Here is a 16,046-nt window from a genome sequence, read left to right on the forward strand (position 1 = left end):
TGTCTGCATGGGGAGAGCCTGTGCCTGCCTGACCTGCCACAGGGGACACGGTCCTGCATGCCCAGGTGTCCTGCACAGATGGGATGTGTGTCCATGGATAGGGACACAGTTCTGCATGTCCAGGTGTTCCTGCACAAATGGGATGTGTGTCCATGGATAGGGATAGCCCTGCATGTCCAGGTGTCCTGCACAAATGGGATGGCCATGGATAGAGACACAGTTCTGCATGTCCAGGTGTCCTGCACAAATGGGATGTCCATGGATAGAGACACAGTTCTGCATGTCCAGGTGTTCCTGCACAAATGAGATGTGTGTCCACGCATAGGGGCAGTTCTGCATGTCCAGGTGTCCTGCACAAATGGGATGTGTGTCGATGGATAAGGACACAGTTCTGCATGTCCTGGTGCTCCTGCACAAATGGGATGTGTGTCGATGCATAAGGACACAGTTCTGCATGTCCTGGTGCTCCTGCACAAATGGGATGTGTGTCCATGGATAAGGACACAGCTCTGCATGTCCTGGTGCTCCTGCATGAATGGGATGTGTGTGCATGGATAGGGACAGTCCTGTGTGTCCTGGTTCTCCTGCATGAGTGGGATGTGTGTCCATGGATAAGGACACAGTCCTGCATGTCCTGGTGTCCTGCATGTATAGGATGTGTGTGCATGGCCAGGGACACAGTGGCTGTATCGTGAGCACCTGGCTGCAGGAGTGTCAGTCCCTGTCCTTACCTGTGTGTACACATGGAGCTCTGTGAGCACGAACAGCAGGACAGACCTGTGCACCATGAGTGCCCCTTGCTGGGATCTCTGCATGTCCTTGGGGATCCCACACACAAGGAAACCCACAGTGGAGAGAAAGTTGGTGGCTGGAGACCTTCCCTCACTTTAGGACACCTGAGCTGGTTGTTATGAAGAAAACTGTGGCTCAAATCCCTGCATGCTGTGTCTGTCCTGACGTATGAGGCTGGCTGGGCACTGTGCAAGGAGCCTTGGATGGCTTGGAGCCTGCATGCCATCCTGTTCCAAGGGCTGAGATTCAGCCAAGACCCTGAGGATCTCTGGCATGTGCACCCTTGCAGTAGAGCTTAGTTCCAGCATCTTAGTGGCTGTTGTTGTCTCAGCAAGATGGGAAATAAGCCCAGCTTCCAGCTAGTGATTCCCAAGAGGAGCACGGGTGCCATCTTCAATCTATTCTGTCCTCAGCAGGGGAGTAATAAACACAAGCAGGAACCCCTGAGGTTGGGTGAGTGTAGAGCTCTGTGTGAGCTGCTGTCTGCTCCAAGTACTGGTGTTGCCCATGAGGGATCTGGGAAAGGTGGGGTGGGAAAAGATCCATGGGTGGGGGAGAGGAGAAACACTTGGGAGAAAGGGAGGGGTGAGGAAAAACAATCCTGGTGTATCAGTGATCTGTCTGAGGAAGGTCTGGCCAGAGAAATGAGTAGGGTCTAGAGAATCTTGGTGTGACACCCATTCTGAGCTTCTGCACAAGCAGTGGGGCTCCTGTGCCAGCAGAAAGATGCCTGGGGCTGGACTCAGGTCCTCTTTATTTTCCTAAGTATTTCCTTCCTTCCTTTTTTCCCTGTCTTACCCTCTCAATCTAAAAAGCTGCTGTGTAGGGCAGATTGTTTCTGCTTCCAACTCTCCCGTCTCCTCACATGGCAAATGTCACCCTGCTGGTAGCTTCTGTCTCTTGTAATTTAGTTTGGATCATGTTCCCTGCACTGTTCTGTGTGTGAGCACCTGCATCTGTCCCAGGCAGAAGGTGAAAGGAGAAGTTTGAGCTTCACTGTGATCAGGTCTAGAGAAGTTAGGCTTCAAGGCCAGGTTGGACAGGGCTTGGAGCCACCTGGGCCAGTGGAAGGTGTCCCACTGGGGTTCCACTGGATGGGCTTTAAGGCCCCTTTCAACCCAAAACATTCTGGGATTCCACGATAAGAAGTTGTTGAAAAGGGTCTAAAGTGAGAAGCTTGAGAACAGGTGAAGTGAGAACATGCATCAGGTGCAGTTAAAGTGTTGAGCAGCGTGCAGTCCCCAGCAGGCTCATGGGGAACTCCCTGGCTGAGGGAGAGGGTAGATGAGGATTAACACAGCTTGTGGCTTGAGGGGAAGCCCTCCCAGCATTTCTGGAGTTTTGTTCTGGGGAGCAGAGCCTGCCCTGTGCCATTCCTTGCTGGTGGAGGCTCAGCAGAGCTGTGAGCACGTGCTGAGAAGGAGCTGAGGAGCTGCTCTCCTTCCCTGCCCCAGGAGGGTGGATGTGCAGCTGAAGCCTGTGCTAATGATTCCAGATGTTTAGCTGAACACTTTGCCTTTGGTGGAGCAGTTTAAGGAGGATAATAGAGTGGATAACTAGGTTCCTCATATTCCAGCAGCACTTTCCTGAGCTGCCACGATTGGTGCTGTGCCTCTGCCTCCTGCAGCCCTAACCAGACCAATTAGGTGCCATATCAGCATCTGTGGGTTTTTTTAAATGCCTGTTCTTCCTGATTCTCAGCACTTCCCAAGGCTCCTGGGACGCCAGTGGTGACAGAGACAACAGCAACGAGTATCACCATCACCTGGGACTCTGGAAATCCAGACCCCGTGTCCTACTATGTCATTGAGTACAAGTCTAAGAGCCAGGATGGACCTTACCAGATCAAGGAGGACATCACCACCACACGCTACAGCATCGGGGGGCTCAGCCCCAACTCCGAGTACGAGATCTGGGTCTCTGCAGTCAACAGCATCGGGCAGGGGCCTCCCAGTGAGTCGGTGGTCACCCGCACTGGGGAACAAGCTCCTGCCAGTGCCCCCCGCAACGTGCAGGGCCGGATGCTGAGCAGCACCACCATGATCATCCAGTGGGAGGAACCGGTGGAGCCCAACGGGCAGATCCGAGGCTACCGGGTCTATTACACCATGGAGCCCGACCAGCCCGTCAGCAACTGGCAGAAGCACAACGTGGATGACAGCCTGCTGACCACCGTGGGCAGCCTCCTGGAGGATGAGACCTACACCGTGCGAGTGCTGGCCTTCACCTCCGTGGGGGACGGGCCCCTGTCCGACCCCATCCAGGTTAAGACACAGCAAGGAGGTGAGCACCTGTGTCGCTGACCTGGGCTGTGGGAAGGAGAGCTGCCGGTTAGATTTGGAGGTTTAGATGCGATGTTGGGAAGGAATTATTTACTTGGAGAGTGGGCAGGCCCTGGCACAGGGTACCCAGAGCAGCTGTGGCTGCACCTGGATCCCTGGAAGTGTCCAGGGCCAGGCTTGGAGCAACCTGGGATAGGGGAAGATGTCCCTGCCCATGGAACTGGATGAGCTTTATGGTCTCTTCCAACCCAAACCATTCCATGATTCTAAATGTCTTTAACAGATGTAAAACTGCCCATGTAGTGGTGGACGCTTAAAACTCTCCCTGGAGTACCCAGGAACTACTTTGTCAGAGATGAGTGGGGAATGAGCCTTATGTGTTGAGCTGCAAACACAAGTGTTTTATCACAGGCTGTCACCCAGCACATCTTTGGCCTGGGGTATGGGAGGAAACCCTGTGTCCTCAATGGGCTGCTCATGGGCTTCCTACTCCCAGAATCTTGTAATACTGGGATTGATGGGAAGGGTTGTATTCTGCACTGCTGAGAAAGAGGCATGTGATCTACTGGGATTCTTCCATCTCCAGCAACTCTGGATACGCTGAAGTCCTGCAGTGGGATGTAACTCCACAGCTTTAGAGGCAGGACCTGCCCACGCTGCAGTGTGGCATTTTGCTGCTGACGTGCTCTTCCCACACAGGCTTTGAAGAAAACAGAGCAAGAGCCTCCTAATTAGCCAAGTTAATGTGGTTTCTCCTGTTTCTCATCTTGCCTCCTCTGCCCCGTCGGCTCCCTCTCCGTGCCAGTTCCCGGGCAGCCGATGAACTTCCGAGCAGAAGCCAAGACCGAGACGAGCATTGTGCTGTCGTGGAGCCCCCCACGCCAGGAGATCATAGTGAAGTACGAGCTCCTCTACAAAGAAGGAGACCACAGCAAGGAGGTGAGTCCAAACTGAGCAGGGCTGGGGCTGAGGAGGTCCCCGGCCCCGCCGCTCCCTGCGGTGTCGGAGCGAGGGGAGCAGGGCAGGTGTCTCTGGGCAGGCCTCATCTCTGCTGCCTGTTGTTTGGGTTTATTTTCTTCTTCCCCCTTCGCCCATCCCAGGTGCTGAAGAACTTCGAGCCCACGACCTCGTTCACGGTGGAAGGCCTGAAGCCCAACACTGAGTATGTCTTCCGGCTGGCCGCCCGCTCGGCCCTGGGGCTGGGGGCCTTCACCCCGGAGGTCCGAGAGCGCACCTTGCAGTCTAGTAGGTGTCTCTCCTTTCCCACCCTTCTCTGAGGGGCCCACGGTCAGGGAGCCAGAGATGGTGGGCACAGGGGTACGGAGCTGGGGGTTGGCGTTCCGCTCCTTTGACACCTTTGGGACCTGCTCCCCTCTGCCTTCACCAGCGATTTGAGACCGAGCCAGGAGCAGAGCTGGGGTTTGGGGTGCTGGGGGGCCGGGCAGCACCGTCCTCGCGGGGTGGCGAGCCGTGAGGGCTCGGTGGTGGCCACGCCGGCCGTGGTGCTGAGCATGCTCAGGGGATGGCAGCCACAGCCCGCACGAGCTGTCAGGAAGGGGCACCAGCAGGGCAGCGGGGAGACGGTGGGGAAGCGGGAGGGAGAGGAGAAGGGAAGGCGATTGTTCACCAGCCCAACCTTCCCCAGCCTTTGGGGAAGCAGTCCCCATGCTCTTTGCCATGAGCACCTCCACAGCCAAGGGGAGGAAGGCCTGGAGCTCTGGGAATGGTCCCGTTTGGGCTCCAGCAGAGCGGGAGAGAGGAGCCCTGTGGAGGCCAGGAGGGGGATATTGATGACACCAGGATGGAGCGTATGCAACTCAAAACGTGCTGGTTTTAGTTTAATGGATTGTCTCCCTTCGCTGTTGCCCTGGGGACAATAACCCTGGATGGCAATATCTCAACCTGGGCTTTTCACAGATCTTTGCTTTTAAATGAGGTGTTTTTTTCACTGCATGAGTGGCTGTGGCAGCTGTTCTTTGTGTTTTCTGTCTCCTCTCATCTCTACTAAATCACTCTGCTGCAGTTTGGAGTAGCCGGGAGCAGAACTAACTCAGAAGTGGCTCTGGTCACCAGTGTGAGGAGGGAGAGCCCTGCTCCCATCCCTCAGAGTCTCTAACAAGGGGGAACAGCAGGCTCTCGGCTGGGCTTTTTAATTATCACATCCTGCTGTCTCTCCCTTTCCCTGTCTCTTTCTCTTTCTGTCCCCTGAGGAGTGGGAAGAAAGGGGAGTCTGTTTCTGCATAGACACAATTCCTTACTGGGGCTTTCTCAGGCCTCCACTCCATTCAAAGATTTTTTTGTTTTTTTCTTTCCTTCAAATGTTTTTCCCCTTTTTTCTTTCTTTTCTTTTTCTCCATACTCTCTCTACGTTCCATAGGAAAATCCTTTCCTGACTCTGCTGCACATCTGCTGGTTCTGATCCCAGTGTGGTACTGTCAGAGGGAGCATCTCTGTGGGGTGGGGGAAATGAACTGAAAGAACCTGAAGAAACAAGTGTTAAACTCTCACTCTGCTTCTGTTTTCCAAGGGGTTTCTCTCCTTGAGACCTGTGGGGATGGGAGGCAAAGATGGTCCGGGAATTGTGCTTTTCTGGTTACAATAAAACAAGCTGGAAGAGGGGTGTGGGAGCTGGTGGCAGTAGGCCTTAGTGAAAATTTGTCCCTTAAGGGTGAAGAAAAGGGGATCTGGGAAAAGGGAAGGCTTTGGGGCTTTTTCTAACTTGGCATCTGCCCAGAACACGGACGGGTTTCTCTCTCTGTAGCTCAGCTTTCATAGGGAAAGTCTCATTAATTTAATGCTCTTAAGAACATCAGCTGGGAGCTGTCAGTGTCCTGTAACACGGTGAAACATTTTTTCCTGGCTGGCTGTTGGAGGAACGAGTCAATTCTCCCTGGTCCGGGTGACATCCTTCGGCTCACAGACCTTCTGGCTCGGGACAGGCTTTTGTGTCTTCCCTCCTCAGCTCCTTTTCCGTTCAGCTCCTCCTTGGCCTGCTCCATGCCTCTTCTTTCTTCTCTCTTCTGCTCTCTGCTTGCCTGCCTGCATGCCCTGCACCCGATGAGCCAGCTCCCTGCTGTCCCTGTCCCTCGCTGGGCGATGTCACACCACGATGGCATCTTGTCTCTGGAATGACAAAGCCTCTCCCTGCTCCTCCTGCTGCTCCTGCTGTCCCCTCCCAGCACCCACCCGCATGTGGCAGCCCCTCCCTGCACCTTCCTGCCAGGGTGGCTCCTCCTGAGCATCATAACCAAAGTAAAATCCATTAAACTAAAGGTAAAGTATCTTTTTCTTCTTGAAGTAGCTGGGTTTTAACTCTTCAAGTACCAGAGACATAGCTCGTAAAACTGACAGACTCTCATGGCTGGGAGAAGCTGGTTTGCCCTTTCTGGTTAGCCATGACCTTCCCAGGCTCCCTGGCAACTCTCCCAGTCAGAAATTCCAGAGGGCAAAGCGTGGTCAGCAGGCAGGGGTGGCAGGGTGGGTGCTGTGAGGCTGCATGTGCAGGTGTAGAGGAACAATGGGGTTTTCTCACCCTCTGTTCCTGCCCAAGGAAGGATTTCCCTCCACGTAGCTCCGCTCTCCCTCCTGCCCCCCTCCTCACAGTACACAAAGTGAATGAAATACCCAAAGTCTATGGTACCTAAAGGGTTAAAAAACATGATATTGTGCAAGGTCAGTAAGGGTCATTCTTGTGGCTTGGACAGTCAACTTTAAAGCATGTAAAAGGTGCAGCTCAGGTGAGTACTGGCTGGTCTCAAGCAGATTCACAAATACAGTCCACCCTGTGGCTGCAGGCTCACCGCTGGTGGCTCTGCAGACACTCCCGGATGTTCTGGAGCCCTGGGAGGGTGGGGAGGGGTCCCAAAACACTGGTGGAACCAGCAGCAGGCCATGGCAGAGCTCTCCTGGCTGGGGGCTCCTGCCTGTGCCTGGCTCCCCACTCAGGGAAGGGCTGGTTGCAGAGCTGAGCTCGCAGCCCCGGTGGGGTTGGTGGCACTGGGCTCCTGGCGCTGTCCCCAGCGTCCCCAGGGTCACACAGGTTGGGCTGGATTGTGAAGGAAACAGTGCCATGAGCTCCCAGAGGCGTGTCCAGCGTGGCCAGCCAGCACCCCTGGCTGTTCTCCTCCGTTGCTGCAGTCCAGGGGTGACGGGGATGGGGGCCGGGCAGGACCTGGGCCTTCTCCCCCATCACCCACCCCCCCACCCTGCCTTTTTGGCCAGAGAAAGTGCAAAACCATCCCAAAAGGAGGCCTCACCCCAGGGCCTCTCAGTAGGTCCCTGTGCTGGAGCGTAGAGGGTGAGTGAGCGAGCGTGGCAGCGCAGACAGTGACCCCAGTGCCAGCTGGAGCTGAGCTCTGCTTCCTGGGGCTTTCAGAATGAGGTGCAGGATGAAGGGTAGGTCAGGTCAGACCCTCTCTGCAGTGGGTTTCTCAGCTGTGGTGGCTTTGGCTGGAACTAAGCAGGAAAGGTGGATTTTAATATGCCCTGCCTCTGATGAGGACAAAAAAAAAAAAAGGAATGGCACCATGGCAGCAATGGGAGAGGGCTGAGTCTGTCCCTCCATACCTTGAAACCATCCTTGAGCTGGTTCTGGGACATGGGATGAGCAGTGCACCTCTGTCCTGGAGAGGTGGTGCAGCAATCACAGCAGATGGAGAGAGCCAGAGGGAAGGAGATCTGTCGCTGGGAATGTGCTGTCCTGCTCTTTGTGCTGACAGTTTAGCAAAACAGAACAGATTGGGGTCCAAAATTGCCATTTCTGGAATAGTTGGGGTTCTGCTGAGGGGGAGGACTCGGGGGGGACTCATCATGAGCAGAGTGGCATTTTAAAAGCCAGTCATGTGCAGAAACCCACCAGGAGCTTGGTCTGGCCTCGTAGCTCAGTTCCTCTTGTTCTCTTGTAAGAAAGTCTTATAAGTTAGCAGTTGAAGCGTGGAAGGTAGGTAAACAGACTGGGAATGTTCTGGAAAGAGTCACTTTTTATATCAGTATTATTTTATTATTATGATTTCCTTTCTGGTGTTTGTTTTTTCTTTTTGTTTCAAATTATTGGCTTGATTTGTGTTTTATTTTCCAGTTTATTCTTTTTGGTTTGGTTCATTTGACATCTTCTGTGTTGTTTTGCGTGGCCAGCCATGGCCAGGGCTTGTCAGCCTCCTCACTGGGAGTGCTGGGGAGAAGGGGGTCATTCTGCCAGGTTAAAGACAGCAATAGTGCATAAAAATAGAAGGAAAACACCCAAAATGTCCTACTGGGCAGGGTGCTCAGACAGCAGTGGAGGGATTATCTCTGCCCTTTTTGAAAAGCCACTTCCCTCTGTCTCCTGGAGGCTCCTGGAAACTGTGTGGCTCTCACTCCAGTGCCAGCTGGGCTAAGTGTGACTGGATTTAGCAGAGTCCTTAAGGCAAACTGGGCCTAAACATCTGACTCAAGAATGGGAGTAAGAGGTTTGAAAACAATCATTCCTCACTGAAAGAGCTTTCTGCTGATTAAAAAGCATCAGAGGAATGAGAAGCAGTGACTAGCACTGATCTGTTGCTTCTTGCAGGTGATACCTGAGGGGCTTGTGAGTTCACCCCAGTTTCCTGCCCTGTCTGCAGAGAGTTAAAAGCTCTTTATTGCAGTTAGGTGATACTGGATTTATTGTTTTGCCTTGAGAATGTATCACATTCTGCTTCCCTGGGCTGATCAGCTGTCCTCAGTGACTGGCAGAAACGTGCTCTAGTCCCTGGAAGTGTTCAGGACCAGGAAGGAGCCCCTGGATAGTGGAAGCTGTTCCTGCCCAGGGCAGGGGATGAAACCAGAGGAGCTTTAAGGGAGAGCTGTAGGTTCCACCTTCCCCACCTCCTGGTCACCCCTGGACAGGTATCTGCTGCCACCCTGAGAAGGTGCCTGGCTAGGGCCACACTTCCCAAGGTTTTCTCCCAGGACGTGCAGAAACACCCTGGCATAGTCCAGGCAGAGAGTGCAGTGGGAATTAGGCTTGCTGCTGCTTTGGAAAATCCCCTGGATACCCAAATACCTCACCAAACCCACTGCCTCCCTCCTTCTGCAAGTGCTTTTCTCAAAAGCCTCCTCTTTAAACACCATGGCTTGGCAGTGTCCTGGGCATTCCCACTGTGGGATTTGGCCTCCTCCAGTCTGGGGACAACTAATCACTTCCATCTGGAGGTACAGACTCTTAAATTTAAGCCTCCTGGCAAAAGATTTGCTTTTCTTACTTAATTTTCACAGATCCCTTCAAAGAAATTCAAGATCGCAGAGACTGAGGTTGGAAAGTGCTTTCCCAGCCAGAGCAGGATTTGCCAGGCTGCTGTAAAACAGGGAGCCAAAGGAAAGGGCTTTTATAGGGTGCAGCTGGGTGTTTAGCTGGTGCCAGCTTAGTGGAAGCAGCAGGACCCCTCTTGGCTGGCCCGCTTGCTGGTTTAGTCCTTTGCTTTACACCATTTCAGTTTTGATGCCCCATTTAATTTCTGTTGGCTTTTTTTTTTTTTTTTTTTAAAAACCCTCTTCATTTCGGAGAAAAAAAAAAAAAAAAGACCACAACAAAAAGCTCTCTTCTCTTTTAATTTTATCTTCCTAAACCAAACTTTTGTACGTTTTATTTTAGATTTTTTTGTTATCATTTTCCTTTTTTTTTTTCTTTTATCTTTCCCATCTTTTGTTTTTTTTTTTCCCCCCTCCCCTTTCCCCTCTCCCTTCTTTCCCTTTCCCGCTCCTGAATTTTCCCCCCTCGTAGAACCGTCTGCCCCCCCTCAAGATGTAAAATGTGTCAGCACCCGCTCCACCGCCATTCTGGTAAGTTGGCGGCCGCCTCCGGCCGAGAGCCAGAACGGCGTCCTGGCCGGCTACAGCGTCCACTATCGAGCGCTGGACTCGGAGGACACGGAGCTAAAGGAGGTGAATGATATCCCCCCAACCACCAGTCAGATCCTGCTGGAGTCCCTGGAGAAGTGGACCGAGTACCGCGTCACCGTGGTGGCTCACACGGAGGTGGGGCCGGGCCCGGAGAGCTCGCCGGTCATCGTGCGCACGGATGAAGATGGTGAGTGAGCTTTTCTTTTTTTTGGGTTCTCCCGGCCCTGGAGGGGGGTTGTTGCTATTCCAGGCCCTTCCCGTGGTTCCTGAGTGGTGCCAGGCCAGAGCTGGAGTGGGATTGTCCTAGTTTGAAAAGCAAAGCCAGTGAGAGGCTCTAAGTCAGGAATACAATTTATCAGGAAAAAAGGGAACAAAGAACCAAATACATACAATAGCACAAAAGAAGAACCACTGACAGAGTTAGAGATACAACCTGACACTTGCTGGCTGGGGCAGTGGTAGCAGATATGGCTCTGTCCAAGCAGTGGTCCTGTAGACTGATGTAGTTTCCCTCTGGAAGTCCAGTGCAGAGAAGGTCTCAGCTGTTCCTCTTGGAAGAGAGGATCTCCTTGCTGTCTGCACAACCCCGCTGATATCCTTGATGGCATCGTTTGGCTCCTCCCTCTGTGCAGAGCATCTCACCACAGAATGCTGTGATCTTACCAGCCATGTGACTAAAAGAACAGGTCCTCCTGGAGGGACTTACCTCTCAGTCACGACATAAGGAAAGAAAGGGATTGCAGCTCCAGGTGGTAATGGAATACACCCCAATATTATAACCTAGGACAGGGATCCAAGGTGTGGCATCCTCTGGTGCCATCACCCCAAGCCCTCTGAACACTGGGGTTCTGTAGGGTTCTCCTGCCCTGGATGTGTGGGGGCTTTCTTAATATCTGAGTTTTGACTTCCCCTAAAAAGATGCTCACTGATCTAGAAGCAGCCAAGGCACTAAAAGCCTTTGTTCTGAGGCTGCCAGAACTTGAATCGTTGTATATCCAGAGCTGGAAGGATCAGCCAAGTCCAGCTCCTGGTCCTGCATGGGACAGCCCCAAGAATCACACCCTGTGCCTGGGAGCACATGTTTTAAAATATTAAAGAGCTCTTCCCACACATTCCTTGTTACTACCTCCTCCTTAAGTCATAGCTTTTGTCAGTCATAAAAACAAGGAGTCTGTTAAAGTTTCAAAAACCTTGAGTGACAACAGTTCAGTGGCCCCACTCAGAGATTTGAATTTTCCTGATATTTCTACAGTAAAATAAAACCAGGGAAAAGTATGAGTGGATGCATGAAGGGAGAGGAGCACCCTCAATGTGAGGACCTCAAATAATATATGTAAAGTAAATAGCATATAAACAAAAATTTTCAGGTGTTCTTCACCTATTCCAAATAAAAAGAATTTTTAAAAAGCGCCAAGTTTGTCCCCAGTGTTGGTCCTGTTTCTCTGAGCCTCTGCCCACATCTAAATGTAACATAGAGTACCCATCTCAGAAATTGTGATTTCCTGGTAGATGAGGTTGCCATCCTCATCTACCAGTGTGATTAGTAGTAGTAGTAATAGTAGTAGTAATAGTAGTAGCAGTAGTAGTAGTATTTCCAAAGATTCAGCCCAAATTCCATCTGAGACATCCCTTTTTTCCATCCTGAGATTCCACAGTGGCTGTAGCCACCAACCCCCTGTCCTGCCAGAGAGATGAGGGAACTCCAAGGACAAGCCCTCTCCTGATCCTCTCCACCCTGACCTCCCGCAGGCAGGACCAGGGCTTTTCTGGCTCGCTGGAAATCCATTTTGCCTTCAGAAGGAGATCTGGAGCTATAATGGTTCCTTCCATCTGAGCAAACCGGGCACACAGGAGCCTGTGGAAGGCTGGCTGGCTGATGAGATGGGCCTGTTCCCATCCTGTGGATGTGACAGCCCAGTGAGAGAGCAAGAAAAATAGATAAGTTTTCCCAGAATTGGCCTGGGAGACTTTAGGGAGCTGGAGATAAACAATGATAGCTTATTATTAAAAGCAACCTGCAGGTGTTGTTTTCCTAATATCTGTTTTCTTGCTATTCTCATAAGATTGTTTATAAAAGGGTGTCTTGTTAATTAGCCAATCAGGTGAAATGTATTGATTAAATGACCAATCTACCTGGATCAAAACAGTGTATAAAAGGAGCTGTCCAAAGTAAAGAGGTGTGCTTTATGCCACTCAGCCTTCTGATGACTCTGTGTCATTTCTTACTAAACAGTCCAGGCCACGCAGATCAGATCCCACAGAACTTCACAATCCCACAGAACTGAGACACCAGTGACAGGCGAGGATATATTCAGGCGTTCAGCTGAATATAGCTCAGATCCAGTATGTGCACATCCCAGAGGAGCAGGGACGGGCTCCGACCACGACCCCAAGTGACTGGAGCCCCTTGCTTGCCTCCCCGCAGTGCCCAGCGCTCCGCCGCGGAAGGTGGAGGTGGAGGTGCTCAACTCCTCGGCCATCCAGGTGTTCTGGCGCTCGCCGGTGCCGAGCCGCCAGCACGGCCAGATCCGCGGCTACCAGGTGCACTATGTGCGCATGGAGAACGGCGAGGCCAGGGGGCTGCCCCACATCAAGGACATCATGCTGGCAGACGCCCAGGTAAGGGCTGGCTATGGCCACAGAGAGCAGGAATCCTGCCATCCGAGGATTTTTCCTGAGAGAGGCTGTGAGAGAAGGGAATCAAAACAATTCTTGTCTCTGCTCCTTGTTGCGCCCATGTGGAATGTGGTGTGGGGATTGTTTACCCGAGGTGATTGCCTGATTGGATTTTGGTGGTGGTGTTTGGATTCAATGACCAATTGGATCCACAGCTGTGTCAGGACTCTGAGAGAGAGTCAGGGGTTTTCTAGTTAGTTAGTGAGAGCTCTTGCTACTGTAATATAGTGTAAGTATAGTAGAATATACTATAAGATGATATAATAATAAAGCAATTGCTCAGCCTTCTACAATCATGGAGTCAATGCTAATTATTACCCAGCTGGGGGCTGCAGCAACAGGCTCACCTGCCCGAGCCCCTGAGGCTGTGAGTGACACAGCTGCCCTGGGCAGTGTAACTCTGCAGAAGGTCCATATGGGCACCTGTGACAAGGTGTGCTTGTCACTCTGCAGTTTGTTTGTGCTCCCAGATAATGTTGCTGTGGAAGAGTATGAACTGCTGTCCCAGCACTGAGATAAACACCCATCCATCCATTCATCCTTGCTGTGTCTGGGAAGTCTTTTAATTCAGGCCAAGGCCACAGTGGAATCTACTAATTTCTCCCACTCTACTTCTTCCCTCATGCTTGCCTGGTAACTTCTGACCTTGTGTGGCTGCTTGCTCAGGGACTCCTTCCTCATGCTGTGTCTCTGTCTTTCCCTTCTTTCCCCTCTTGTATTCTCATGTGCCAAACCTCTCTTGTTCTCTGCCCAGTGGGAAACAGATGACACTGCTGAATACGTAAGTAAAAACATAAAAATCCTCCCATGCTGGTTCTGCCTCTTCCCTTCTCCCACTTCCTGTTGTGGTGTGTTATTTTCCTTTTCCTTTTTTTTTTTTTTTTTTGGCAGTGCAAGTGTGCCTGTTTTAGAGCCTGTTTATGGTGTTCCTATGCATTGTCCCCTCCCTGTCACTGCTCTGTGCCCCTCTGTGATCGTGTCATTTGTCAGCATGCAGCAATCCCACAGGGTCTTCCCTTTGGCTCTGAAGGAAAGATGGGTCTGCTGCTCCTCCATGGGGAAGCAGATGGCATATTGAATTTGGGACTGCTTTGAACATATGAGAATCCTAAAATAGTTTGAATTGGAAGGGACCTTAAAGGCCATCTTGTTCCAGTCCCAGCTGGGGGCAGGGACACCTTCCACCAGAGCAGGGAGCTCAGATGGGCTGCTTTGTAAGACCTCTGTGTCTGGAAAAGATAGCCTGGGAAGCACTGGGAGTACAAAATCCATGAGTCCTGAGCTATCACGGCATGAACAAATGCTTTGTACTCTCAAAGGGCCAAGATCCTTAGAAACTCATTGATGTAAAGCACTGAATCATTATTGGTGCTTTTACTTTTGAAGTACCTTAAAATCAGCTTGGCTGTTTGGCATTTGCTATTTCTGCTAAAATGATAAATGTTTTCCAAAATTCTACAGCTGCCAAGAAGTAGGAGAAAGCATTTTCTTCTTGGAGTGACAGGGTTCTGAGATAACACACAACTAAACTGGTGGTGTTTGTGTCTCCTGGGGATTGCCAAGTGCCCTGCACAAGTGAGTGGCCTCTCTTTGAGGGATGGAGAATGAGTCGCAGGGAGGCAAAGCCCCTTTCCTAAAATCTTAATAAAACTCAGTGGCAGATGAGAGAGCAGAACAGTTTTCTTGATTTCCAGAAGCCAGACCTGTCCCTGCAGCTGACAGCCTCCAAGTCACTGATCAAAATCCCACTGTTCCAAAGTTCTGCTGTTCCACTCCCAGCTCACCATCAGGGGAAATAGTTATTTTCAGGACTAACAAATTCTCTCCAAGTGCTGCCCTGAGATTTAGTATTGAATGCACAGAGGGGTGAGGAGAGGGGAAAGCCATAAAACATGCACAACATTCCCATCTCCCTCCTTCCTGGGGCCTTGGGGAAAACCCTGCTGCATGTGCTGTCATCCTGTTTGATTTAGCACGGGTGTTCCTTTTCCAACACAACCCTTTGAAAGGCTGGATCCCTCTTGGGGAAGGGCTGTTCTTGAGGCCAGTGTTCCAACAAAAGCTCCTGGGAGCCAGGTGTGGGGAGGCTGATAGAGGATGGGGAAGGAGGGGGTGGGATTTAGCAGGGAGCTTTAGCGTGAGCAGAATGTGTCGTCTTGCACTTTGCATTCCAGCAATCCCTTTAATATTATGAAAGCATTAAAAATATCTCTTGAGGAGAGAAGAGAGGGCTAATGGTGAAAAAAAAATGTAATCTCCCTGAAACCTCTGAGCCTCCTCTGAGGCCGCACAGTGGAGAGGAAAGCTTTGAAGGGAGCGACAGTATTTGGATGCTGAAGTGGTTTGTGTGAAGGCAGGGAATGTGTGAGAGGCAGATCTGGAGGAGGATGCCTTGCACAGGGCACTGCAGAGCCAGGCTGTGTTTGCAGAGCTGTGAGTGCCTCGCCAGGGGAACGGGGCTCTCCCCCTCTGCCACTTCCACAGAAGCCCCAGAGTGTCTCATGCCCTTGGATTCGGTGTTCCTGCATGCTGGAAAAGGGCTGGGACTCCTGCAAGGAGGAGAGAGCTGCTTTTGGGTGTGGGCCTGAATATTGACATGATTTTCCTTTGGCATCTGGCAAACAGGAAATGATCATTGCTGGGCTCCAGCCGGAGACTGCCTATTCCATCACCGTGGCCGCCTACACCATGAAGGGAGATGGTGCTCGAAGCAAACCCAAAGTGGTCACCACCAAGGGTGCAGGTGAGAGCCTTTTCCTCAGCCTCAACCCATTCCCTAAAGCCAAGGAGCTTCTCCAGACTCACCACTTTTCATCCCACTCCCTTCTCAAAGGACAGACTTGCAGCAAGAGCCAGGCTGCCCCAAAGGCAAAATCAGATTTAGTAAGGCAGAAACCCCTTCATTCTTTGCATGCAGCCCTCACCAAATGTCACAGTTTTCTGCCCAGTGCTTCAGAAAGCCCAGGCACACCCAGAAACACAACAGAGGATGAGTTTGTCCCTTGTAATCTCTTGGGCTGTAAATTCCAGTGCACCAAAAGGAAAGTGACTCTTCTTGGTCTGACTGGAGAGGCAGCAGCTTTGCAGGTGGCCCACGCAGGCACACTGGGGACAGGAGAGGTCTGCTGTCAGGGTGGTAGCTTGCAAAGACCTGAAGAGCAGCAGGCAGACAGTGGTGGCTTGTCCTGCCCACTCTTCTCTTGTGGTACCATGTCTGGATGTACATCCCCTGTGTTCAGGACTACAGGAGGGAGAAACTCTGACAGTATTGACCTTTCCTGGCTCCCATTTCTGGGCTCTGCCTGCACATACCAATCAAAGCCTTTTCCTTCACTCACCCTCTTGTCCTTCCCCTGCAGTTCTGCCCATGTTTCTCCTCAGTAACTCCCTGCTTCTCTGCTTTCTTTCTTCTCAAGGCTCTCCACTCTTTCTGTTTTC

At 51.7% G+C, this 16,046-nt stretch overlaps 1 protein-coding gene across 1 annotated transcript in view; it reads left to right on the forward strand.

The window, feature by feature from the left end:
- The window catches only part of PTPRS (protein tyrosine phosphatase receptor type S), a 156,981-nt gene that overhangs the window by 110,121 nt on the left and 30,814 nt on the right, over positions 1–16,046 (forward strand). Inside the window, exons 9-15 of the mRNA XM_031507186.2 lie at positions 2,494–3,075; positions 3,880–4,013; positions 4,175–4,319; positions 9,814–10,119; positions 12,358–12,551; positions 13,363–13,389; positions 15,234–15,351. Coding sequence (XP_031363046.1) covers positions 2,494–3,075; positions 3,880–4,013; positions 4,175–4,319; positions 9,814–10,119; positions 12,358–12,551; positions 13,363–13,389; positions 15,234–15,351 — 1,506 coding nt within the window. The remainder of the gene's footprint in view (positions 1–2,493; positions 3,076–3,879; positions 4,014–4,174; positions 4,320–9,813; positions 10,120–12,357; positions 12,552–13,362; positions 13,390–15,233; positions 15,352–16,046) is intronic.

This window comes from Lonchura striata, chromosome 28 (assembly GCF_046129695.1).
Source record: "Lonchura striata isolate bLonStr1 chromosome 28, bLonStr1.mat, whole genome shotgun sequence".
Classification (NCBI taxonomy): Eukaryota; Metazoa; Chordata; class Aves; order Passeriformes; family Estrildidae; genus Lonchura; species Lonchura striata.